The sequence below is a fragment of the Emys orbicularis genome, chromosome 6, assembly GCF_028017835.1.
Source record: "Emys orbicularis isolate rEmyOrb1 chromosome 6, rEmyOrb1.hap1, whole genome shotgun sequence".
NCBI classification, from domain to species: Eukaryota; Metazoa; Chordata; order Testudines; family Emydidae; genus Emys; species Emys orbicularis.
Genome location: NC_088688.1, coordinates 2,053,385 through 2,080,730, shown reverse-complemented (window position 1 = coordinate 2,080,730; position 27,346 = coordinate 2,053,385). Strand labels below are relative to the sequence as shown.

Here is a 27,346-nt window from a genome sequence, read left to right as displayed (position 1 = left end):
TCCCTCATTTTAAATGCTCAGTCACCTGTATGACAAACCCCAGGATAGCTGAAAAGCAGCCTTGACTTTGTTATAAGAGCTGTGGGAAAGCATTCCTTGGGTCCAGGCTCCTGCTAAGAGCTTCTTATCCTGCTGAATTCTTCAGTCTTGTAAGACTGCTATCAAATCCACAGTAGAGTGAGAAATGCATACTGCTGGCTTTGCTCAGCCCTCCATCTTCTCCCTTTCCTGAAAGGTGGGGGGAGAAGTGAGTGATCCTTGGGACCACGTGACATAAGCCAATGTATTGTGTCCTTTTAAAGAAGGTCTCAATCTGTTTTAGCTTATCAAAAAGAAGTGTGAGAGGTGTCTTGATTACAGTGTACAAGTACCTATGCAGGGAGAAAGTGCTGGTACCAAAGGGCTTTTTAATCTAACCGCAAAAGGCACGACAGCCATCAGGAGGTGGACGTTAGAATCAGACAAAATCCAATTTAGAAATAAGGCACAAATTGTTACTAGCAAGGGGGTTAACCATGGGAACAAACTGCCATGTGAAGTGGTAGAGTCTCTATTTCTTGATGTCTTCAAATAGAGACAGGATGCCTCATCTCTGAAAATAGAGATAATACTTCCCAGCTTCATGTGTATGGTGGGTATTGAGAGTCTCCATTCATTGTCTGGAATGGACGCTGCTTTTAGATCCTCAGACGATGCTGTGGAAGTGCCAAGTATTATTCCTACTAGAATTAGAACATTTGTTCAGAATTAATCACCATGTAGTCTAGGCTGTCTCATGTTTCATAGAGAACATTTTTATTAGCTTTCTTTCTCAATGTCACGCTCCATGCACCCAGAGTGAGGGAGATTGTAAGGCTCAATAAGGCAGTGGAGTTCCAGCTTCCAGCAGAAATGCCATGGTCATGATATGCATTACAATGTGCCAACTTTCTAATATTTCTTGCTGCTCCGCTTTGCAAGCCAGGTTTATTGGCATTTCCTGTTCTCATGGATAGCTGGTACACTTAGCATTCATTGACTGAGCAGCAAAGTAGATATTCGTTCATTCAGGAGCCTTTATCAGTGCTTCACCATATTGGCAGAGAAGAGTTTCCAGCTACACTGAAAGCTGAAGAAAGTCTATGAAGGACTGTAACTTGTATCTAATTCAGATACAGAAATAGTAGGCACCAATCTCACACCCTTCTAATGGACCTCAATCACCGCTCAGTTAATCCCCTGCAGTTTGTGTGGAGCCAGGGAATGCCAATACCAGCCATTAAGGAGCTAGTTGATACATTATCTAGACTTTTCCTTCTTGTGTGTTAGCAGCTGTTCAGAAGAATCAACATCTTCATAATGACAAAGGACTTTTCTGCCACTGAGCTGAGAAATTCAGCACCACAGCTGGCTTTCCTTCCACTATCACTTAGTGGCTACTAATGTGTAATGAGGGAAAAGCTAGAAACTTTTTTAATCAGTGTCAGTAGCAGTCTTGTTAATCGCACCTGAAAAGTGGACGGGGGTCAGTTTAGAGGAGACACAGTGCTATGGGGATCTGAGTTTGGGTCTGCAGCCCCTTGGCCAGAAGAACTGTAAAGGCCTGAGTGTTCATCCCCTGGGTGAAGTGTTGCTCCCAGATATCCTCTCTAGCAAGTGCAAAACTTGGTGGTGATAGGATACCGAGGAGCCATATTTTGCTCTCTGATGGGAGGGGAGGGGAGGGTCACTGCTACAAGAATAAAATAGTAAGAGGCAGCCTGGATGCACTCAATGCATCCTCTGTAGTAACCATGCTCTGAGTTCCCCTAGCCTCTGTTTGCCAGAAGCTGGGAAGGGGCGATGGGATGGATCACTTGATGATTCCCTGTTCTGTTCATTCCCTCTGGGGCACCTGGCCTTGGCCACTGTCGGTAGACAGGATACTGGGCTAGATGGACCATTGCTCTGATCCACTATGGCTGTTCTTATATTCTTATGTAACTTTCCACAGTAACATAACTCATTAGTTGTACACTGCATGAGCTCGACATTCCAAGGGTCATGAGTTGCAATGCACCATTGCTGTCATAGATGCTGACCTAAAAATGTCCTGTGGATTCAGCACCGAGACAGCCTGTAGCTATGAAAGAAATAGCAGGATATAAGGAGTGGGGGGGGGGGGGGGATCAGTACCAGTTCTGCTGGCTTGTGTAAGAAGAGAGCTGATCCTCTAGTTCAGCTGGCAAAGCATTTGTCTGAAATGTCACGGTGAGTCAGGCTGATCCTGAGTCCCGCTCCCCCGGACAGTGGGCTGAGTTCAGAGGCGTAATGGTGCTGTACATTACACAGTCTGCACTGGAGACTGTAAACTGATGGTGTCTTACATGCCTGGGAAATAGAAGGGGGCTGGAGGGTAGAAAGAAAAGCAACCACTAGGAGACTGCATACCTAGCTTTGTACCTGTGAGTTTGGCCCAAAGTCTCTAATTAGCCTCCTGATCGAATCCTGCTATCTTCATTGCTGCCTGTGTGGAGAAATAGGTGCCCAGGGAATAACCTTACAAACTCACATTAATAAAGCAGGAAAGTCACTGCAGGCAGCGCTTCACTCCTGAGACTCCTAAATAAACCAACAGCTGCTATTTCTTTCTCTGTTTTTGAAAACTGATCTAGAAGACGGGTAAGCGCACTTTCTAACACCTATTAAAATCTGGATTTTCCCAGCTAGCTTATTAAAGGGAAAGGAGTGAATCCCATTCCAAATCTCTGTATTTCCCTAGAGGCTTTGCTTTCTCTGATAGATGCTAAAGAAAATAAGCAAGGCTCCAGCACCGAATGTGGTAGCAGGAACTCCTGTTGTATTTAATTCCTGTCTAGCTCCAATACTGAGATTTAGCCTAGAAACCTAAGCCCCTGAATTCTAGCTACCACACTGCTGTTGCAACGAGTGACTGTATCGGTGACTAGATGGTCTAAGTTGGAGGTCAGGCTGGAGTTCTAAAGTCCCAATTCACAAACAGCGGAGGCATTTTATTTATGCTTAAGAACCAGAAGACTGATGTAACCGGAAGTGATCCTGTCTTACATTCATATAGCATTTCCAGCCCAAAGGGTCCCAAAGCACTGCACAAACTCCGCATGTGCAGCGCTGCCCTGCTGAAATGCAACCACATAAGGCTGGAGAGTGGCAACCCCCAGCATCAGGCACACTGCCCAGATGCAGAAGAGGGAAATGATTGGCTATGGATCGTGGAGCAAACCAGGACTCTTAGGGCAGGGATCAAGAGATTAGTCCCGTTCATGCAGTGCAGACAGGATCTCTGGTTTTAATGTCTCAGCTGAAAGACTCGCACGCAGTGATCTTGATTGTATCTCAGTCTAACTCAGGAGTATTCAGGGCTGATCACTAAGGGGCCAGATCTTCATGTGCTCAGGATCCCCAACGGGGTTGATATTTTTAAAAGTACTCAGCGCATAACAGCTCCCTTTGTGACCCTTATGGCCAGATTTTCAAAAGAGTGGGGAAAATGTGGCCATATTCCCCATGTTCCACTGAAGTCTGTGTAATGACTCTGGAGGTGGAAGGTGACGCAACTACTCTCAAATTCACACATGGAGAAACAAACCCCAGTAAAAAGCCACACTTTAAAGAAGCCAGTCTTTGATTAAACCTATAGCCACAAGGTGACTCAGAACCCAAAGGTATTCACAGCACAGTCTGGGTTCTGTGCCAGAAAGGTTTAAGTGTTTCTTTTTTTCTGAACTCCATGAGTAGCAGGAAAAGGGATGACTTTGAGAAGAGGGGGTGGAAAGTAGGAGCCAAAGTAACTTTTGTTCATGTCTCCCAAGTTCTATGGGGAGGTCTCTAGTGGCTCTATCACTGCCCCCAGAGCAGCTGGCCATGAAGCTCTACAGTTGTGCCTGGGAAAGGATGCTAGTAAACAAATGTTGAGGATATTTCATGTGCTTTTCTACCATTTAGTCATCAGTGGCTAATGGTGCTTTGGGGAACAGCAAACCAACCTCCACTTTCCAGCTAAGCACTCTCCTTTTGTCCACAGCTGGACCCAGAAGCAAGTGACAATCTCAAAGAGCTCCAAGTGAAACTGAACAATGTTTTGGATGAGCTCAGTGTTGTGTTTGGTAACAGGTGAGTACATCTAGCTTCTATAACCATGGAAACATTCCTTTCCTTCCACTCCAGCTGCATCTCTCCTGAGATTGAGAGAGATGAAAGTAAAACACATGGCAATTTCACAGTGTGTTTCTGTTTCGAATCAAATTCATGGCCTTGAATTTGCTCAGTTCTTCATGTGCTCAATTCTCCATCTGAAGAGTTGAGAAACTTTCAGAAAACTGTATCTGTTGTGTTCATTGCTCTGCCTGGGAACAGAACATGAGAATCTGAACTGTGAAATGTATTTGGATTACATATATTGCTGATCCTGCTGCTAACAGCACATGTGTCTGGGAGAATTGAGTCCTGTTCTTCATTGCTCTGAAAGCAGTTTCTAGTTGAACATTCAGAAGCGATATTCCTGTTTAAATGCAAACCTTCTGTTAAGGTATGTAACAGCTGAGTGCTTTCTGATTGTTAAATGGGTATTACAATCGGAAGGAAACTGGCTTGGCATTTGTGATTCACGCTGAGACTCAGGACTCTAGTGTTGCAAAGGTTGGCACTTTTTTATAGGCTGGTCAGTCATTGTTGGCACCAGCGCCAGAATTGTTGCTAGTTGCAATTAAAAGCTTTATTTACAAATCATAGATACAAATTACCTGTGGTGAGGAATGTGCCTCGGCTATCCCACTCTACAGTGAGCACAAAAGTTGCAGCTTAAGCAAGACTGGAAGGCTGAAGACTGTCTTCACCTTTGCTGGATGTTCAGGTCTCTGTATGGAGGCATGGATTGAGTATCAACTGGCCAAAAATACGGTTAGCCTGCGAATTAGAAGAAGGTTTCTAACCATCAGAGAAGTCAGGTTCTGGAACAGCCTCCCAACAGGAGTAGTGGGGGAAAACAGCTTAACTAGTTTTAAGGGGGGAGGGATAGCTCAGTGGTTTGAGCATTGGCCTGCTAAATGGAGTTCAATCCTTGAGGGGCCACTTAAGGATCTGGGCAAAATCAGTACTTGGTCCTGCTAGTGAAGGCAGGGGGCTGGACTTGATGACCCTTTGGGGTCCCTTCCAGCTCTATGAGATAGGTATATCTCCATATATTATTATTATTATTTATTTATTATAAGGTGGAGCTTGATACATTTATGAATTGGATTTATAGGCTGGGGTGGCCTGTGATAGCAGGAGGCTGGACTTGATGAGCCAGGAGTTCCCTTCCAGTCCTATGTTCCTAAGTAAAATGTCCCCCAATTGATCCAGTCTATTAATCTTTGAAAATAACGATTCCCCACAATAAGGACAGTTCATCTCATCTATGCCCTGTAAAAAGATTAATGCAGGCACATCCAGTAGTGCAGCTCCTACCTGGGTGGTAAGAATAAAAACTCAGCCTGACTGCTCTGCTTCCCATCCATACATGTGTAGTGTTTATGACCACCAGTTACTTTGTGGGACTTACCGACACACAGCTGCATTTTCAGCATATGGAACTGGTAACTAAGTGCATAACTCCCAGTGCTATTCATGGATGGTGGCAGTAGGAGATGGGGAGATATGAACACATGGAACTGAGTCCATGACATTCATAATTAGATGGAGGATGAGTGAGAAATCATAATTAGTGGGTTAGTATTGTTATCTGACACTTGTCCTCACAGTGTCAATGTTACAAGACAATTAGGGTGGAATCTTGGCATTTGAAAGTGTAATTTACAGAGATTATGCAGTATCAGCACACGTTATCAGGGAGTGTTTCAGAAACATGTGCCAGAGAGAGAGATTAACCAGTCAATAGGGTTCAGCTGCTTCATTTAGTCAGAAGTGATGGTATCAAATTAAAAGTGGAAGGGCAGCTTACTGTGCAAGACAGATCTCCTCCTCAGGGATGTAACTGAGAGGTACAATAGGTATCCTCACTAGCATAAAAAGCATCTGTACAAATGACAGGTTTCAGAGTAGCAGCCGTGTTAGTCTGTATCCGCAAAAATAACAGGAGTACTTGTGGCACCTTAGAGACTAACAAATTTATTAGAGCATAAGCTTTCGTGGGCTACAACCCACTTCTTCGGATGCATATAGAGTGAACCATATATTGAGGAGATATATATACACACACATACAGAGAGCATGAACAGGTGGGAGTTGTCTTACCAACTCTGAGAGGCCAATTAAGTAAGAGGAAAAAAACTTTTGAAGTGATAATCAAGATGGCTCAGTACAGACAGTTTACTGCTGAACTGGAATTGATATGCAAACTAGACACAATCAACTCAGGGCTAAATAGGGATTGGGAATGGCTGAGCCATTACAAACATTGAATCTATCTCCCCTTGTAAGTATTTTCACACTTGCTTCTTATCAAACTGTCTGTACTGAGCCATCTTGATTATCACTTCAAAAGTTTTTTTCCTCTTACTTAATTGGCCTCTCAGAGTTGGTAAGACAACTCCCACCTGTTCATGCTCTCTGTATGTGTGTGTATATATATCTCCTCAATATATGGTTCACTCTATATGCATCCGAAGAAGTGGGTTGTAGCCCACGAAAGCTTATGCTCTAATAAATTTGTTAGTCTCTAAGGTGCCACAAGTACTCCTGTTATTTTTATCTGTACAAATGGCAACTCCTGGGACACTTTGCACCTCTTACGCATCAGATCTTTTTTAATGTTTGAGGGATAGCTGCAGTGGCTGAGGAAACGATTACATCTCAATTCCCTGCTCCCTCTCTCCTGAGGAAGCTCCATCACAGAGCACAGCATGACAAAGCCTTGTTTGGTCAAAGAGCCATATTTAGTGCATTACTGATGGACGCAGTATAGTCTTCAGTGCAGTGTGGAACTGGGAGAGCAATTCATCCCAACGCATGGTCCCACACCCACCTCTTCCCATTCTCACACTGGCTTCTGGAAGGGCTGTAGGCTTCCAACACTGCATAACAATACCCCCACCCCAAGACGGGGGGGGGGGGGGGGACACACCCTCAGTGGCAGCTAGGATATTCCAGCACATTGTCTTCGGTAGCCTAGGTACAGATTCAAGGGGCAAGAGATGAGCTTTTTCAGCAGCAGGCCTGGAGCACTCCCTTTGCTATCTGCAGACCCCTGCTTTGCTGTACCGTTCCCCAAAGAATGGGGGGCAAAACTCCACAGCATGGGTCGTGCAAAAGTAACATCCACGACTAAACCTAGAGCAAGCTGGAGAACTGCCTGCCACCTTGTCAGCTCAGATACCAAGATGATAGGCACCTTAGACCTAGATACCTTCGAACCAAGCTTTATTAAAGATTGGTGGTTGGTATGGAGCCACTTGCATGGCTGAAATGGCCATTCTGTAGAAAGAATGAAATTAAATCAGTGTCTGACGTGGTCTCTCTCAGCAAGCTGGTAATCCCTTCTCTGCATCCTGGCCTGGTGTGGTTCTGTCCTTAGAACACCCTTAATCCCATTCCGCACATCCCAAACATAGTAAATGTATTCCAAACACACCTGGGTCGGGTGTTCACATCTCCATAGATCAACAGCGTTGAGACACTACTGCTGCATTACCAGCCTACTTAGTGTAACACTCCACATCAGTTTTTCACACGTAATAAATACTCCAGGTTTTATAGCTCAGAGGAAACATAGCATGGTTTACACGTAACTGCGGGTTAGATGTTTTGTTCTTGGAAGCCTTGGAGGAGAGGAGACGGCATATGAATCGGGGAATGCAGGAATCCTATCTGTTGGTGCCTGAGAGACTGACATCCCTAGCTCACTGCAGTGACTGGTTTATGCTGGGCTGCCCAGTTACATTGCAGTTTACGCACAGAGTAAGTTGTAGCTGCCAACACTTAATGTTTTCCCCTAATGTAGTTATGTGACCCTGCAAACCAGGAATTCTTGGGTTTCGGTGACTTGGCGCAGCTGCATGGTCATTTTCACGGAAGCTGGTGTCTTCCTCTGTGTTTAGAAACCCCTGCTTCCCTGCGCCAGCTGGAGGAAAGGGTCCAGACCAGAGGACTCAGGTCATTGGGGCTAAAGGAAGCAGCTGCTGCTGGACCCTGAGAAGCTGATAATTTCTTGTTTATATACAGCCCACCCTATTCCCAAGCACAGATCCCTGCAATATGAGGCCTCTCATAGTCTTTGAGATCAGAAGGGACCATCATGATCATCTAGTCTGACCTCCTGCACATTGCAGGCCACAGAATCTCACCCATCCCCTCCTGTAACAGACCCCTAATCTCTGGCTGAGTTACTGAAGTCCTCAAACAATGATTTACAGACTTCAAGTGACAAAGAATCCACCATTTATCCTAGTTTAAACCTGACCGTGACCGGTGACCCATGCTGCAAAGGAAGGCGAAACCCCCCCAATCTGACCTGGGGGGAAATTCCTTCCCGACCCCAAATATGGCGATCAGTGAGACCCTGAGCATTTGGCTGCCGCAGCACTGCATGCTGGCACGCCGCTCGAGTGCCCCACTGTGGTGTTCCTACCCTCTCGAGCACCTCAGCAGTGTCAGAGAGGTGGACGTGAGAATGGAGGCTTGGCTCTGGGGTTGCTTCAGTGGAGTGGGATGCACTGGTGGGAGGCTGCTCCATGGGGAGAGAAGAAGGCAGCGGGAGGGTGGAGGTGGAAAAGTCAGTGGGGCATGGAGCCTAGTGAGGAGCAGAGGGTGCATGTTTTGAAAGGAGAGAGGCCCACCTATGCCACAGGTGTCCCCCTGACTCAACGCTATAGGAAATCAGGCCCCTTATTTAGGTGCCCAAATATAGATTTAGAAGTCAGCTTTAGACCCCGCCCCCATGTTCGGTTGATTTGGTGGAGTAAGGGGTGTTAAACCTTGACCGCAATCCCTAGCACTTCTTACATGTTCAAGGCCCTACACAAACATTAATTAATTGAATGCCACACTTACCATCTATTGTCAGTAATAGTTGCCTTAAATATCAAGATGGGTGTGGTGATACCTCTGACTGGACTAACTTCTTCAATAAAAGAGATGACCTCACCCGCCTTGTGTGTCTAATACCCTGGGACCAGCACAGCTACAACAATATTGCAAACTTAAATGTCAAGGCATTTCCCTTCATTCCCAGCTGATGTGTTGACGGCTCTGCTGCAGTATTCCCCACATTAAACCACTACATTAGATTCTTCTTGATTGTCTGCAGTAACTAGGTTGCCATCTACTGATAGTGGTTGTGACAAGCTAATTTCCCGAATGGATGTGGCTCGGATCTCTACCTGTCTATCCTTGGGAGTTGCAGACAATTGAACTCCCCTAACGGCCGGCATGTCACCTCAACAGAGACAGAGACATTGTTCACTTGGCTAGCCAAGCCCCAGTTAGTCTTGACACTTATGTATAACCCGGGCCCTGTGGCACTGGGGCTTGTTTCAGTCAGCACGTGTCTTTGCTGCTGAGCACCTGTGATTTTAACAACTCTCTATTGTAAGGTCTGGCAATGAGCTGTATGTATGTGTCTGTCCGCAGTGCATTGCAGTTGAGCCCTGGTTACACTACTGATCTGTGTGAAGTCATAGACTGTATATACCAAACACAGAACAGTACGGGCAGTTGTAATTCTTGGAAAAAGAAAGGGCAGCTTTCTAATTAAGTGACTGAGTTTATCTCCAACGTGACGAGGCCATGTGTAGGGATGCTAGTGTCACTACTGATCTTCTACAGTTGATTACTCTGATAGTGTGTCCTTCTTAACAACATTGGGAAGGAAGCAATAGGGAACGTCTTAGATGGAGTCAGGAGGAGTATTGCATAGTTAGTGAGCACAAGTTATGTTTTCATGTGAAAAAAGTGATAGCTTTGCCGCTGAATAACCTTGCTTCTCTCGTCTGTCTAGCTTTCAGAGCCGTATTGATGAGTGTGTCAAGCAGATGTCAGATATACTCTGTCAAGTGAAAGGGACAGGAAATATCCCTGCAAATGCCAGGAACACGGTGGCGCAAGATGCGGACAATGTCCTGAGGCCATTAATGGACTTCCTGGATGGAAAGTAAGAAGAGCTCAGTTCTGTATTCATACTGCCATAAAATTTCTAACAGATTGGGAGGGGTTTCTCCAGACTTCTGGATGATTCCCTAGAGACGTCTTCTCTATCAGGGTCATCCCGGAGGGTTTTTATCTTTGGGAAAGAGGTGGCTTCTGGATGACACATCAGACTTTCTCGTTTTGAAAGTGTCAGCCAGCAGATATCATGGTGTTCTGTGAATCCCATGACATTCGCCAGGTATAATTCGTGCTTTTGTTGCATGAGAAATGGTTTATTTTGTTGCATTTATACTTGAGTCATTCCATCTTCTCCTCGGGTTGGATGCTGAAAGGCACTGTGTGCTTCATAGTTAGCATGCATACACAGTAGCACTTTTACATCCGTAAAGCAATTTCCATGCTTTACCTAACTACTCCTGGGAGGCAGCATCACCTTCTATTGGTGGGAAGTAGAAGTGGGAAGGCTCATGACTTCTTTCCTGAGCACAGCAAGACAGAGGCAGAGCCTGGATTCTTCTTCTTGTCTATCCTACAGAGGAGGCAAGTTCCTCTAAACACTGCCTGCACCCTGCTAGCATCACCTCTTTGTTGCCTGGGTTCAGCTCTGGCCAGCTGCTCTTCACCCAGCTGAGGATTTTGGCTCGGCGTTGAGAGACCTGGGAGAGGTGGTTTTCATGCTTGATATAAAGGAGCTGAGTGTTGTCTATGTATTGCTGGCACTTCAGCCAGTGTGTTGTGTCCTCAGTTCTCCCAATGGCTTCCTATAGATGTAGCCTCGTGGGACTCTGCCGGTGAGTCTAATCTCTCTGTGCCCTACACTCGCAGGGGGATGGTCAGTGAGAAGTGAAAAGGAAAACTGATCAGAACTCTTCCAGGCAAAAGGGAGTAAACACAGAGAACTGATGCTGAGGAAGGCAGCTATAGCCAAGCACAGAATTGAAGCCAAGAAATACCTTGATGTGTTTCTGGAGAAGGGTGTTGAGGGCTCTCCTGAGAGAAGCAGGAAGGTGGGTTTCAAATCCGCGTTCAAAGAGCCCATCCGTTGGGCCACGGGGCCTTTTGCTGGCCCTACAATCAGTTATGTTCACACTTCTGTGGGAATGGGCTCTGCCAGGTAGGAATACTTGGGCTGCTGCTTTTACTCTTACTTCTATCTGTGGTGTCTCATTCAGATCTACGTGGTTAGTGGTTGGAAGGAGAGCGAGACAGCTGAGCTACAGAAGGATGCCAGCGTGCACCCTCTCCAGACTTGTTACAGCTGAGCATGTGTTCCTTGCAAGTAGCAGTGCCACTGCCCTTGGACTCTGCAGGAGCTTTGTTTCATTACAACTTTACTTTTCATCTCTGGCCCGAGGAGAGCAAGCAAAGCAAAGCTGTGCACCTGCCTGGTCTCTGATTTCCAGCTGCAGCAGAGACCTCAGAGGAGATGAGGCCGAGAGCTCCGACTAGCATCTCTCGTGCAAAGAGAGCACATCTTTGAAAAAGGAGGAAGCTTCGTTTCTGTGACTAGGAGGAGTACAATGGTCTGGAGGGTGTAAATACTCCACAGGGAGTCAAAGTACTGAGTGGGAATGTGATATTCCTGACAGTCTTCGGGGCACTGACTTCGGTACCTACCTCGATGCTGATGCAAACAACTTATTGGACCAGGGATGGGGCTGGACATTTGCTTGCTTCTCTGAGGCTCACTCCCCCATTGCTTCTGAACAACTTTGAGTGTCCTTCGGCATCAAGCCTGGAGTGATGGTTCCCTTCACCTTTGTTCTTCAGACACCGGTCTGATACTGGGATCTGTATTGTTCCCTCAGTGGAGACAGGGGCTGTTGGCCCCCAATGCCATGCCCTTATCCTCAGCAGCCTCCGTGGAATCAATGGGCAATTCCTCATTCTATAAATCCGAATCCTCCACCCGTTCCTGTGCCAGGTAAGCTGACCAGCCAGTGGTATCACCTCCTCAGCCACCTACATTGCAAACTCCGGCGGAGGCAGCTCCCTTAGAGCAGGTACACATGGATCCACATATATGAGAACCAGTACTGCACCAGGACGTTTCAGTGGCTCCTTCTCTTCCATCCTCCTCATTCGAGTGTTGGAATCTTCCTCCCCTGGCCCTGAAGATTTTAAGGAACATCAGGAGCTCTGAAGATGAATAGCTTCATGCTTTGGCTATAGAGGCTGAGTTTGTTCAGGAAAACAGGCACAAATTGGTGGACATCCTTCAGTCTTTGACTCAGGGAGAGTAGCTTTCCTTATTAGTGAGGCACTGTTGGAGCCCTCCTAGGTTTGTGGAATTCCAGAGCTTCTTTGACACCTACAGCAAAGCATATGGACAAGAGTTATGATGTTCCTATGCATGGGCAGAAAAATATATTGCCTTCCTCCTTGCCAGATGTGTGTTGCAAACCAGCAGGTACTGCTGTCCAAGGATAGTTTTTTGAACTGGGACTTTGTAGCCAACTTCATGGACAAATTGCCTGAATCTTCTAGGGAGGAGTTGAAGGCATTTATTGCAGAAGGTCATCTGGTCACGAAGACATTTTTGCAGTTGGCAGCAGCAACAGCAATGTCGAGTGCCAGAGTTATGGTGTCAGCAATTTATGATGAGAAGAGCATCACAGTTGCAGAATTCTGGAATAGTGCAGACATCCAACAGTGTGTGGAAGACCTGCCCGTTGACAGTTGATTTTTATTTTCTGGTAAGACAGATGAGAAGTTGCATTTGTTTAAGGACTCACAAGCAACCCTGCACTCTTTGGGGATTTATATCCCAGCCACAAAAAGGCGTCATTTTGGAGGTCAGCAACAACAGCAGCAATACCACCCAAACATATTTTAGACAGGCACCAGGACTACTCTAGAAAGGGCAGTAAGTCCCACAGGAGGAGGACTTCTGGATCTGCTTTCACCCAGCCAGCTTGTCCACCTCCACCTTTGGGAACGCAGCCCATTTGACTATTAAATCAAGAGCACCATACCACTTGTGGATGTTCAACACCGTCTCTTCAGTTTGTAGGCAGGCCGTCTCGCTTCTGCAGTGCTTGAGAATCAGCAACGATGGACAGATGGGTCCTAAGCACGGTGGGATTGGGTTATGCTATACAATTATTCTCTTCCATCCCCCCTCCCTTGTCAGGGACCCTTCCAATGAGTCACCGCCTCTTCTTCAGATCCAAACTCCTCATGCTCTGGCAGCTGTGGAGGCGGTTCCTCATTATCATCACAGGAAGGGATTTTATTCCCAGTATTTCCTGATCTCCAAATCCAAGGGAGAAATGAGACTATCCTTGGTCTCAACCAGTTCATCAAGTATATGAAATTCCACATGGTTACCTCAGCTACTATTCTTCCTGCCTTGACTCATAACAACTGGTTTGCTGCTCTCGATCTTCAGGAAGCTTATTTCCACATCATGATTTTCCCAGGCCACAGGAAGTTCCTGAGATTCATAGAATCATAGAATATCAGGGTTGGAAGGGACCTCAGGAGTCATCTAGTCCAACCCCCTGCTCAAAGCAGGACACAACACCAACTAAATCATCCCAGCCAGGGCTTTGTCAAGCCGGACCTTAAAAACCTCTAAGGAAGGAGATTCCACCACCTCCCTAGGTAACCCATTCCACTGCTTCACCACCCTCCTAGTGAAATAGTGTTTCCTAATATCCAACCTAAACCTCCCCCACTGCAACTTGAGACCATTACTTCTTGTTCTGTCATCTGCTACCACTGAGAACAGTCTAGATCCATCCACTTTGGAACCACCTTTCAGGTAGTTGAAAGCAGCTATCAAATCCCCCCCTCATTCTTCTCTTCTGCAGACTAAATAATCCCAGTTCCCTCAGCCTCTCCTCATAAGTCACGTGCTCCAGCCCCCTAATCATTTTTGTTGCCCTCCGCTGGACTCTTTCCAATTTTTCCACAACCTTCTTGTAGTGTGGGGCCCAAAACTGGACACAGTATTCCAGATGAGGCCTCACCAATGTCGAATAGAGGGGAATGATCACATCCCTCGATCTGCTGGCAATGCCCCTACTTATACAGCCCAAAATGCCGTTAGCCTTCTTGGCAACAAGGGCACACTGTTGACTCGTATCCAGCTTCTCGTCCACTGTAACCCCTAGGTCCTTTTCTGCAGAACTGCTGCCTAGCCATTCTGTCCCTAGTCTGTAGCAGTGCATGGGATTCTTCCGTCATAAGTGCAGGACTCTGCACTTCTCCTTGTTGAAACTCATGTCAGTCAGATTCAGGACTCACAATTTGTCAGACCACTCTGTTTATTAGCAAAGCGCTCAGCTAATACACCCAGATAATGTGAGCACCATGCAAGACTCAAACTATCTTATTTATAGAGATAAAAGGGCGTGAACTTAAAAAGATAACAAAAGGAAGCAGAACTGATAAGTTTCAGAGTAGCAGCCGTGTTAGTCTGTATCCGCAAAAATAACAGGAGTACTTGTGGCACCTTAGAGACTAACAAATTTATTAGAGCATAAGCTTTCGTGGGCTACAACCCACTTCTTCGGATGCATATAGAATATGCATATAGAATATGCATCCGAAGAAGTGGGTTGTAGCCCACGAAAGCTTATGCTCTAATAAATTTGTTAGTCTCTAAGGTGCCACAAGTACTCCTGTTATTTTTGCAGAACTGATAAGTTTACCTGGGGCTAGACATACATATCTTATTTCCTTATTAACTGTTACCAATCTCCTGTTAATGTCCCACCATTAGCTTAAGTGAACCCATTGTTTCATACCTTAATGTTTCTTTCCTGACAACTATATTTCAACATTCATTATTCCTGCTTAAAGGAACATACAGCATTTCTTTAATCCATTCTATTTTTACAATTATAATTCATTCTACTTTCACACTCATCAAATTTTTTTTGGCCCAATCCTCTAATTTGTCTAGGTCCCTCTGTATCCTATCCCTACCCTCCAGCGTATCTACCACCCCTCCCAGTTTAGTTCATCTGCAAACTTGCTGAGGGTGCAGTCCACGCCATCCTCCAGATCATTAATGAAGATATTGAACAACACCGGCCCCAGGACCGACCCTTGGGGCACTCCGCTTGATACCGGCTGCCAATTACACATGGAGCCATTGATCACTACCCATTGAGCCCGACGATCTAGCCAGCTTTCTATCTACCTTAAGTCCATTCATCCAGCCCATACTTCTTTAGCTTGCCGGCAAGAATACTGTGGGAGACCGTATCAAAAGCTTTGCCAAAGTCAGGGAATAACACATCCACTGCTTTCCCCTCATCCACAGAGTCAGTTATCTCGTCATAGAAGGCAATTAGGTTAGTCAGGCATGACTTGCCCTTGGTGAATCCATGCTGACTGTTCCTGATCACTTTCCTCTCCTCTAAGTGCTTCAGAATTGATTCCTTGAGGACCTGCTCCATGATTTTTCCAGGGACTGCGGTGAGGCTGACTGGCCTGTAGTTCCCCGGATCCTCCTTCTCCCCCCCCCCCCCCAGCCCCCCCTTATTCCTCATTGCTGGCCAGCATTACCAGTACATGTAGCCTGTTGTCAGCTCCATACATCTTTATTAAATGCATGATGGTGGTAGCGGCCTACCTAGGAGGTGAATTCATGTCTTCCCATACTTGGACAATTGGCTATTGAGCAGCAGATTCAGGGAACAAGTCCTTAGTTGTGTCCAATTCATGCTGGACCCTTCTGATTGTCAAGGGTTGATTTTGAACAATGAAAAATCAACATTGAACCCCAAAAAATCAAGTTCATTAGGGCCCTGTTATACTCTATGAATTCAAAGGCCTTTCTCCCAGTTTAATGATTCCAGACAATTGGGCACCTTTGTCTGGACCTCCAATCGCATCCATTGACTTCAATCCACGTATGCCTGGGACTACTGGGCCATATGGCCACACACACTTGCATGATGCAGCATGTAAGATTGTCTCTTTGCCATCTTCTGCCATGCTTGAGGTCAGTTTATTGCCCCAGTTGATGCTCATTGGACAGGCTTATCCGAGTAGCCCCAGAGATACTGGACTCGCTATATTAGTGGACAGAACAATATGTGCCAGAGGGTTCCGTTTGCCCATCCTCCACCAATCAGAACAATAGTCACCAATGTCTCCACAATAGGTTGGGGAGCGCATCTAGGGAAGTGAAAGATTCAAAGTTTGTGGTCAGAGCAGAAAGCTTCCAGTCATATGAACATGCTGGAGCTTCGGGCAATAAACAATGTGCATCAGGCCTTTTGAGATCAGAGCTGGGGAGCAGCAGTTCACACATTTGCAGACAATACCACCGCAGTGTATTAAGTGAACAAGCAGGGATGAACCCACTCCAGCTGGCTTTGTCAGGAAGAAACCGTGCCCACAGCGGCACACTTACCAGGCTCTGAAAACCAGCTGGCTGAGCATCTCAGCAGGACATTCTCAGTCAACCACAAGTGGTCCTTGAAGAGCAGCAGAGTGAGGCAGAATGGGGCATTCCTTCCATTGACTTTTTTACAATGAAGGGCAACAGGAAACGTCCGTTTTGTTCCCAAGCGGGGCTCAGTCCAGGGTCCCTAACTGATGCTTTCCATCTGAACTGGGGAAGAGACCTGTTGTATGCCTTTCCCATTTCCCTCGGATTTCTCGGGTTATCCTCAAACTCACATTGGACCATACTAAGCTGATTCTTATTGCACTGGCCTGGCGAAATAATGTTGGTTCTCTGGCCTTCTCAGTGTGTTAGCTCAGCCTCCCAAATCTCTCTCTCTCTCTCTCCTGCCTGACCTGCTGACCCAGCACCAGGCCCAGGTTATTCTTCCAGCATTTGGCAATCTACACCTCACAGCGTGGATGGTGCATGGCTAAATGAGGAGGAAGGAAAATGCTCAGAAACAGCTCAGATAATAGCGCAATATCTGCCGCATAAGCTGTGGTAATACAGGAAGTTATCCACCTGGGAGATCGTCTGTGAGGAGACTGGCTGACCCTTCATCTAAACCACAAAGGTAGTTCAGACTGTCGTCCCCACAGACATTCTGGACCCATTAGACAAGACCACAAGCAACAAAGATCACATTTCTCAGTGATATCTCAATAGTGAACATTTGTACGGCTGCTACTTGGTCTTTTGTACACACTTTAGCTAGATGTTCTACCAGATGCAGACTTTGGGATGGCTGTTCTGCAGTCTTTGTTTAAATAGAGTCTGCAGCCTTGGATTTCGGTGTGAAGGAACTGATGGGGGTTGGGTGACATCACCCTTGAATAGCCAGGGGAGGGGCTAAGACCACAGGGTCTGAGTGCCACCCCTACAAGTACTGCTAAGCACAATTCTCTGGCTTCGGTGTGCTGGGTGCCTGCACACCTGAATGGAATACACATCTGCACCCACATCTCAAAGAACAAGTTACAGTACAGGTAAGTATCCATTTTATATGGAGTGATGCTACAACACGTGTGAACCTCTTATGCTTAACAATCTGTCCTGCTCTGTATTTAACTTGAACACTCTGGTTTCCTTCTCCAGATCTGAAGAAGAGCTCTGTGAAGCTTGAAAGCTTGTCCCGCGCACCAATAAAAGTTGATCCAATACAAGATATTATCTTGCCCACCTTGTCTCTCTCATATCCTGGGACCAATATAATTACAACACTGTCTCATCCACTCATTTTATATAAAGTCTACCCATAGCCAATAGATAAACCCTTGTGTTCCTGTTGATATCACCTTTGTCGTCATCTCCCTCCCTCTCCATTTTTTACCAAACTGAAGATTGGATGCGTCTCTACAAGAGAGGCTCTAGCACAATCAGAAGTGATGGGCTTGATCACAGAGTGAGGTTCTGCGGAGTGTTTGCTGGAGGTCACGCTAGAAGAGTATAATGGCCCTCTATTAGTGTAAACTCACCTGCTGGGTCTTTCCCTATTTAGATGGATGAGCCCTTTGGGGCAGGGCGCTTCTTCTATTTTATGTGTAAGCATCCAGCACAATGGGGCCCTGATCCTGTTTGGGCCCCCTGCAAGCTACCATAATACATATAAAAACTTTCTATTGCTCTGGGGGTTAAATAGCAGTGGCTGAATTCTTAGGCACAAAAATCCTGTTTTGTGCAAATGTCGTAGTGCTAAAGCTGAAGGAAAAAGCATCAGAAAACATTACTTTAGCAGCGCTGTAGGCAAAGGGGATGCTGCTCTTTCCTATGAGATGTGAGATAAGAGTTAACATAAATTGTTTGTTAGGTGAGGCATTAAATCTCACCCACACTTCCACTCCCTTTCTCCTACAGCCTGCACCGCTGGAACTGCATTGTTTTAATCCGCTCTTGCTCTCTCCCTGCAGCCTGACTCTCTTTGCCACGGTGTGTGAAAAGACAGTGCTGAAACGGGTGCTGAAGGAGCTCTGGAGGGTGGTGATGAATACCATGGAGAAGCTCATTGTGCTGCCTCCACTCACAGACCACACGGTAAAGCATAACCTTCTTCCTTACTCAGTGCAGAAACCATGCTCAGTCTGCTGGACAGCCCTGTCTGGGTAGTGGACTCTGCAGACCAGCCTGTTCTGAAGGGTGAGCATTGAAAGGAAAACTATGGCCATAATCTAAGAAAATAAAGACAGGGCTTTCTTGGTAATGGGATCTTGAGGCAGAGAGAGTGCTCTCCCAGCTCAGAATCTGAGATTCAAAGCGTGACTGTCAACTGCACCAAATTGTTGAATAGGAGTCTGCAATCTTTTTCATAAGGCAATGCGCACCAAATTACCCGGTTGCTGGTGCTGACTACACCGGGTTAGCTTAACCATGGAAACGCTTTCACGTAATGATCATCAGCTCCCTAGGCTGGGGAGTTGTTTGAAGCATGACCAGGATACACCTGATTTCAAAGGTAGACGTATATAAGTGTTCAGCTGCAGGGACCAACTGGATTAATGTGTGTCATGAACTGCAGTGACCTGTTAATGATGAAAAATTAGCCTGTCCCCTAATCCTGGTGAACTACAGAAGCAGATTACATTGCAATCCCAGATATCCAGCTGCTTCCTAGGATGGTGTCCAGTCACAGGCAGAGTAAACTCCTGGCCCTGGGTTATAAGCTAATTGTTTGGAAATGGTCCAGAAATATTACTACTTGTCCACATTAAAGCAGGCTCTTGGCCTGGGGTTGATGTACTGAGTGGCTCTTCTTGTTTGTCACTGGTGTCTGGTATGTGTTGAAAGGTGTTCAGGTCATGGCGTCTGAAGAAGTGGTGGAGACTTGCATCTTGATGTAAATGTATTTGTCTTGTGAGAGGGAGGGCCCTTGTCTCACCCTTAAGGATATTGTAAACACCAGAGCTGTATTGCACACAGTGAATCCTACCTGTCAAGCGAGAAACTATTGCAAGGGATCCGAGCAACAAACTATAGTCTTCGCTCCACGTTCAGGTTTTAAGTGACCATGTTTGTGTTTCTTTAATCAGTTTCATTTGTGTGCTGGATTTAGAATGCAGACAATAAATAACTTTAAGGGAGGGGGGTCATGTGTGTTTTTCTAGGCTACTTTTAAGCTGCTGTGGAAAGAGTCTGTTAGTAGATTTGCGGAAGCCTGAATGTAAGAGCAGCCTTATTATGATCCTAACAATCCCTTCTAACCTGAAGAGATGAAATAAAAGCTTTCCTAGGGCACCAGGGGAAGGAGCTGCTTTGGGCTTTTATGCTGGCCCCTTTTGAAGTTCCCATACTGAGTGGGAGGAAAGCACCTGATGCCACATTTCCCCCTGAAAGGCAATACATAGCTACTGCTTGCAACCCTGCTGGAAGTCACCACAGAATAGCCATTCGGTGATACTCCATATGGCTTCATGTTACCTTCTCTGACACATTCAAAATGGAGAGGCTACGAAAAGAAGCCAGAGTCTTCTCCTGCTTCTGCAGGATTTCTCCCGTTGGCAGGATGTGGCTCTCTGACAAGAAAAGCTAGTCAGCTACTGAGATGTAGGTTATAATGGAATTGTAACTCATCTATTGCTTTCACACCTCTAGGACAGCAGGCAGCAGCAAGTGTCTTAATAACACACTCAGTTCACTGGCTCATAAGCCTGTGGGTATTGAATTTCCATGGATTTCAAGATCAATGGCAACATGAGCTGCAGTAATTCAGAGAGCAATTCACACACCTCACCAATTATAAGTAAAGATCAACATTTAATTACAATACTGTCTCTCTCAGCTGAGTGGATATATGGGGTTAAGTCTCTGGAACTCAATATTTTTGGGCTTCTGAATACATCCCATTTTATTATATTATCAAAGCTAATGCACATTCCTTTCGCCTTCCCCACAGTAGAGTGCAACCCAGCCCGATATTGTGTGGCTGCAGGTCAGTAACCAGATACTTGATTCACACATGGACGGACGGCTCCTCAGATCTCTCTGCCTTATTTGCTATCATTCTCATTACACAATGGGCAGCTACAGCCCACCCAGTTGATGGCCAGAATTACACACACCCCTACTGCGTTTCCTTCTGTGCCCCCAGAAAGACCTGTCTCCCCTAAACGAGTGCATGATCTGGAGTAGACACAAGATTCAGCCTCTAGGGCACGTCTACACTCCTCTTCCAACAGGACTACATGTGTGCGAAGGCAGGACCTTTACATTCACACCCACAGCATCCACATGGAGGGGTTACAGCAGAGCACTTCAATCCGAACTGCAAGTCACCCCCTCCTAGACCAAACTGCAGAGCAGTGTAGATAGATGTGCCCGAAGCTTCAAGAGCTGATTTTACCTCTCACATAGCAGCACCCTGCCTGTTACGCAAACAGATCCTCTGAAGTGGATGGCAGTGCTGCTTTAGCAGTCAGCGGGGGGGAAACTGTTCTGGCAGGGGGGCTGCTAGCACTCCTTATGGCCCGTGGAGATAAATACAACCTCTCTGTTGCATTAGCCAAGGGCAAGGAATTCCAAGTCTGCTCCTGTAGCAATTGTGCGGGGAGGTGGTTTACCTTAGCGTTGGGCCAGCTGAGCTAAATCAGCGTCTCTTCATGAGCTCTGCTGGAAAGTCAGATTCTGCGCACTGCCAGGGTCCTCAGAGAACCACTTCCAAATACGAGAAGCCTTTTCTGTCCCAGGTTAAAAGCTAGCTTGTGATCGCTTAATGTAGCAAAAACACCTTAGAAGAATAAATAATCTTTTATTTTAATGGGCACTATACAGAAGCTCTGCTTGCCAGATAAAGCCTCTTAAATAGATAAACAAAATAATGCCAATAATCAAATCTAAAGGCTGTCTGATCTGAGCGCGGAATACACCTGAATGGAATAAATGTGCCTCAAGGCAGTACTTCATGCAAGCTAAAGCACTCGCGAATTAGTGCCACATAAAGAAATAAACCTGGGTACTAACGAGCTCTTTACAGACAGAAAGACTGTGGGGTTCGTGACCGTCTGCAGACCTGTGTATTGTGTCTCTGTGTTTTGTTACATCTGTCAAATCAAGTGGCAGGATGTGTTAAACTTTGGCAGCTTACTCTTCAGAGAGTGTAAATCGGCATCGCCCATTGACGGACAGCAGCTGAGAACTCTGCCTGAATGGCTTTTTTAAAACAATCAAACCATGAACAGAGATTTTAATTATCCCCAGGCTGCAAATGATAGCTGTCTTATGTCTGTGACAGGCGCAGGTATGAAGACCAAGTGAATTTCCTTGGAAAGCGCTAGGAAAATTAGAACTGCTTACATCCTGCACCACTCAGAACTATGGGTGTCACCAGACAGATGGTAGTACTTCCTGTGATGGCCCATGCTCTCTCCCCATGTTCCTCCATGATGCTTTAACCACTTTTGTTCTGGGGATCACCAGGAAATACTTTTGTGCTAAGCACCCAATGTCAAAGGGTTAAAATATAGTAATGTCCGTATAACATGTGGAGGTTCTGCTGCTTCCCGGGATTGCTGCTGAATTTCTGCAGTGACAGTCGGGGATGGTTCATTCCCAAGGTGATGCACATGGTACAAGGTGTCTCAAGAGAGTTTTGTGGTGGGATGTTTCCTTGCATGGATAAACAGCCTTTTGAGGAGCCATAGTATCTTGTTTACAAGAGCTGTCTTTGCCTGATGACAGAGCTGTCCATGTTATTTCATTTGGGCAATCCCAATTTTGATGACAAACTCATTGTAATAACGGAATAACTTCTGTTTGCAAACATATGCTGACAGAGATTGGCATTGATTGGCAGGGATAGTGCCTAGTGGGAAAGAAAAATTGGAGACTACTTATCTGAGCAGCTTTGTTCCATGAAGCATTCTGAGTCACTGGGTATTGCTCAGTGTTTCAGACCTGGCCTACTTAGGAGCCTGCAGCAGGAATGCTACGTGCCTTGGCTGGCTAATGTTGTTGTTCAAACTCGTATTGAAAAATTCCGAAGAGGAATGACAGAACTGAACTGTGAAATATTAATATTTAAATAGCATTTTGGGGCTACTCATTTAAAATGTCTTGTAACTTGATTTAGAAGAAGTGTGTGCTCTTCTGCTTAGCCCAGCAGGTGCTGAAACCTTAAGAACCTCTTGGAAGTAAAAATGAACTCCAGAAATCACACAGCATTTACCATTTGACCATAAATGCTGATCAAAAGCTCTAAGTGCAGTCACATACAGAGGTCAGGTGTTGCAGTAGTGTGATTATTTAGCAGCACCTTGTAAAAGCTACTAGGATATACCTTTCTTACTCCTGGGGTAATTCTAGCCCACTGAACCTCAATCCCTGAATCTGGAGCCCCACTGCACCCAGACACCCTGCCTCGGGACTCCCACCCCTGCACCCAGACCCCACCCCCCACTGAGCTCCCTGCACTCAAACCCCCACCCTGATGAGTCCCACCCCCACATCCAGGCCCCCATGTCCCTGACCCCCAACTAGCTGCACCTAGACCCCCACCTCACCAAGCCCCACTCCCCCAGCACCCAGACCCCTCTACTTCAGAGACAGCTTACAAAATACAGAGTTAAATGGCGGGGGGAAGGGATATAAGAGACAAGCCAAGTGATCAGGGTGGCAGCAGACATGCAGTGTCTCTGACAGAGTCATAGAGTTTAAGGCCAGAAGGGACCACCAGATCATCCAGTCTGACTACCTGTATTTCACAGGCCACCAGCACCACCCACATGCTAAACCCAACCATCAGAATTAGATCCAAATATATCAGCCCACAGGAGACTAGGCTATGATGTGCCACAGGCAGAGAATGGGAGAGATTGAGATGCACCCGCGCCGAAGACCCCACAATAGCAGAGAAACATTGAAGTGAGATGTACCCAAATAATTCCAGCTAGTGACCTGCACCCCCACATGGCAGAAGGTTTAAAAAAAAATACAGGTCACTGCCAGTCTGACCTGAGGGAAAATTCCTTCCTGACCCCACATATTGTGATCAGTCAGACCCTGAGCACATGAGCAAGAACCAGCCAGCCAAGCATCCGAGAGAGAGAGAATGCTCAGTGCCACTTCAGATCCCTGACACTCCCTGTCCAATGTCCCATCTCCAGCTGTGGCCATCCCTGATGCTTCAGAGAGAGAAAACAAAGCACATACCACCAGAGTACCTGGGGGACAGGGATCCCTTCCTGACCCCTGCAGGTGACCAGCTGGAGCCCTGAAGCATGAGCTTCAGAACATAAGCCATAAACCAGAAGGCGCCCCCAGGGCTGCCAAGCCCTGCCCCCTAACAACATAAGAACGGCCGTACTGGGTCAGACCAAAGGTCCATCTAGCCCAGTATCCTGTCTTCCCACAGTGGCCAATGCCAGGTGCCCCAGAGGGAATGAACAGAACAGGTAATCATCAAATGATCCTTCCCCTGTTGCCCATTCCCAGCTTCTGGCATCACAAGCAACCCCATCACACAATCACACTCATAAATTTGTCCAGCTTTCTCTCAAAACTAGTTAAGTTGTTTGCCCAACTGACCCCTTTGGGAGGCTGCTCCAGAGCTTCCCTCCTCTGACGGTTAGAAACATCATCCTAATTTCCAGCCTGAATTTGTTCATGGCCAGTTTATCCTCATTTATTCTTGTGCCAACACTATCCTTCAGCTTCAATAGCTCTTTGCTCTCCTTGGTGTTTTACTCCCGATGTATTTATACAGTGCAATCCGATTCCCTCTCAGCCTTCTTTTTGCTCCACTACACTAGTCAAACTCTTCCTCCAGAATCTTAGCACTGGGACGGTTTGGTTTGGTGGCTCTCCGGGTGGAAGGATGAGAGCGAAGGGATTACTGAAGTAAGGAAGAATAGTGGGTAAAAGGGTAGGGAGAGGAGGTGTGAAGGAAAATAATGTACAGCGTGAGGGGCTCATTAGAGCTATTTGGAAACATATGGGACTTGTGGAAATTACCGAGTACACCAGCAATCCCAAGGACAGGGCTAGCTTCACTGGACTTCCTTTTGAACTGGTGTATGGTGTTCATTCAGAAAAGTAACTGAAACAAAATTAAACAGCGGTGCCCTAATTATCATTTACTGGCCTGCAGGGACTAGGGTCCAGTTCCCCATTCCAGGGGACGATCCTTCCAGCACAGTTCAGGCCTCACTGAGCAAGAAAGGGGGAAATTCAACTGGAGAAGCCTGCACATTTAGAGCTTCCTCCCCACAGCGCCTGCCAGAGTAGCATGGAAGAGCGTGCAACGGAGAGTGGAGGGAATTCACAGCCAGCGCGAGAGCAGGTTGGATTCCTCAGGCTCTCCACTGAACAGGCCCTTTGTCCAGGGAGGAGGAGAAAACACAGGGGGAGGAAGAAAATAATTTCAAGCACATCCCATAAAGGAGCTTACGAGCAATGGGTGGCAATAACTGTCTGGTTGCTTGTAGCCTTACTCATTTTATATAGGACTCCAGTATCCAGGTGATAGGTGCATTAGAGAAGGGTGGAAAGATGCTACGGCAGAGGAAAAAGGATCAGCATTCATTATGCTGCAATGTATCTGGCTCCAAGTCACATTTCCCAGCACCAGGGCTCCAGCTTCCTTCCTTATTGTGTCATTGTTCACAGGACACAAGTAAACCATGGTGTGGGAACAGGGGATGTCTAGGTGCCGATCTGTTCATGTTTGTGAATAAGGAATTTTTAGAGTATTCCACTAGACCGAGCCTGCCTGTCTTCTGCCTGAGATAATACACTAAAAACCAAACCAATCAAATTGGGGGGCTAACGTGCTTACCCCCACTCTTCGGTTGCACTGTGCTGCATGTCTACATGAAAGTTCTAACTAACAATGTGATCTGCGCTTAGTTTCTAGTCAACTCCATAAAAGCTTTGTACTCCCAGATCTGTAGGTCTGGCTATAATAGAGCTTCCAGTCTAGGGTAATACAATGTATTCACTATCTGTTTGTGTGTAATCCAGCTGGATGTGTAATTGGTTTAAATAGGTGGTTTCTGCAAGCAGTGTACCGCAGCCTGCGGGAGCTCTGAATGTGGCTGTCCACAGGAAGGCTGCTTTTTACTCTAGCTAACAAATGTGTTCCTTAGAAATGGAGGAAAACAACACTAGCATGTCTGGCCCTGGGTTGGTTATGTCAAGATTAATGGACCAGCTTGATTTGCACCTTTTTCCTTTACTTGCTCAAAAATTGATTTCTAATCTTTCTCTCCTTTCTTCCACTTTAACTTCTTGCAATCATAGGGTACGCAGTTGATTTTCAGTGCTGCTAAGGAACTGGGACACTTGTCAAAGTTGAAGGTACTGATGTTGTGTGTGGCTTGCATTTATGTCCTAGTATACAAACATGAAAGTGCAGTAGTGCATAGCATGTGTTCTGTGTCTCCCCCTGTCTGTGACTGGCAATGTGCCCCTTAGAATACATGCTACTAACAGTGCTACGCTTAGATTTACTGCATGGCTTTACATTTACAGTAGATTTAATTATTTGCATGTTCAGTATAACAAGTGAACAATCGGTAATTTATTTTAAAAGGAAAAAGAACACTGAGAATCCATCCAATTCCTCTACATGTACTTGTGCAATAGAAAATGCCAAGTTTTCGCTTTGAGCTCTTTTATAAATAGTAATCAACACTTGAATATCAATGGGAATGTAGGCTGCATTAGCTATTGACAAAGGAATCATTTCTGAATTGGACTCATTGATATGAAAATAACTGTCACTTCTAGAGCAGAGCTGAACTGTGCCCAGAAATTCTGACTGCGTGGGCTCTCTGTTGCTGGAAGTTGGCATTTAGCATGCAGGCTGATCTGATGTGCTTTGACGGCACCGTAGCTGACATGAGTGTCACTAAGTGCACGCTGCCTGACGGTGAGCCAATCAAGCATTGCTCCAGGGGTCACAACAAGAATGATATGCAAATAGAGAAATGGAGATGCTTTATACCGGTCAGGCCCTTCTGAGTATGATTTAACCTTGCTACAGAAAAACTCGTGTGCAAGAGAAGCTGCAAATGAGGAATCGCAACACACGAAATTATCAATTGTGCAGCAGGGAGGATTGGCAGGAAGCTGAACTTGGTACAAGATGCTGAGTACAGAGCGCTTTCCAATGCAAAGAGCATTTTTCTGACTGAATCAATGTATTTTAAATATGTTCCGTTAACAGTTTCCCTGCCATTAAAATTCAGTTGCCTTGTGCATGTATCCCATTTGTTACACTTATTGACACAAGATGCTAATGGACTGTGACTGCATCTGTTTTGTTTCTTCTCCATCAGTGTCTACCCTGCATCTCGGGACCATTATCTCTTTCCTTGAGGCACCCAGGTTTTTCAGGAGCCCCTCGGGCTCCTCTGTGGCAGAACTCAAAGCTCAGATTCCTGTGCTGGGGGCTGTGCTACTTTGCCTGCAGCTGTGAGGCATCTAAGCTGTCTGCCTCCTTTCGTCCTAGTACCCGTGGTCGCAGATTTCAGAGGTAGCTCAGCAGAGGGGCAGCAACTGAGCTTCAGGCAGCCAGCTGGCCAAAGGCTTCGAGAGGATGGGGGACAGTCCTCCTTGTCTTCTCAAGTCACTGGGGTCGCAGGGAGGGCCTTTGCGACTCATAAAGCTGCTGTGAACATAAATCTGAAATGACACACACATTCTGCTAACTGCTATTGCCTGTAAATCTGTTGGATGTAAGTTCAGTGAAATGGACATTTTTTTTTGTACAAAGGACTTCATTTTCAGAATTGCACATGCCTCATTTGCATAGATGCACATTCAGTGTTCCCGTGCAGCCCCTGATTTGCACGCCCACGTATTTCTGTGCACACACAAGTCCAGGATGACGGGAGACGTCCACTGAAGTTCAGTTATGTGCATGTTAGC

The 27,346-nt window shown here is 46.1% G+C and overlaps 1 protein-coding gene across 1 annotated transcript in view; it reads left to right on the top strand.

The window, feature by feature from the left end:
* Window positions 1-27,346, top strand: part of UNC13B (unc-13 homolog B) — a 308,551-nt gene that overhangs the window by 259,554 nt on the left and 21,651 nt on the right. Inside the window, exons 30-33 of the mRNA XM_065406871.1 lie at window positions 4,022-4,110; window positions 9,932-10,084; window positions 18,397-18,520; window positions 25,715-25,771. Of these exons, the coding sequence (XP_065262943.1) occupies window positions 4,022-4,110; window positions 9,932-10,084; window positions 18,397-18,520; window positions 25,715-25,771 (423 nt within the window). The remainder of the gene's footprint in view (window positions 1-4,021; window positions 4,111-9,931; window positions 10,085-18,396; window positions 18,521-25,714; window positions 25,772-27,346) is intronic.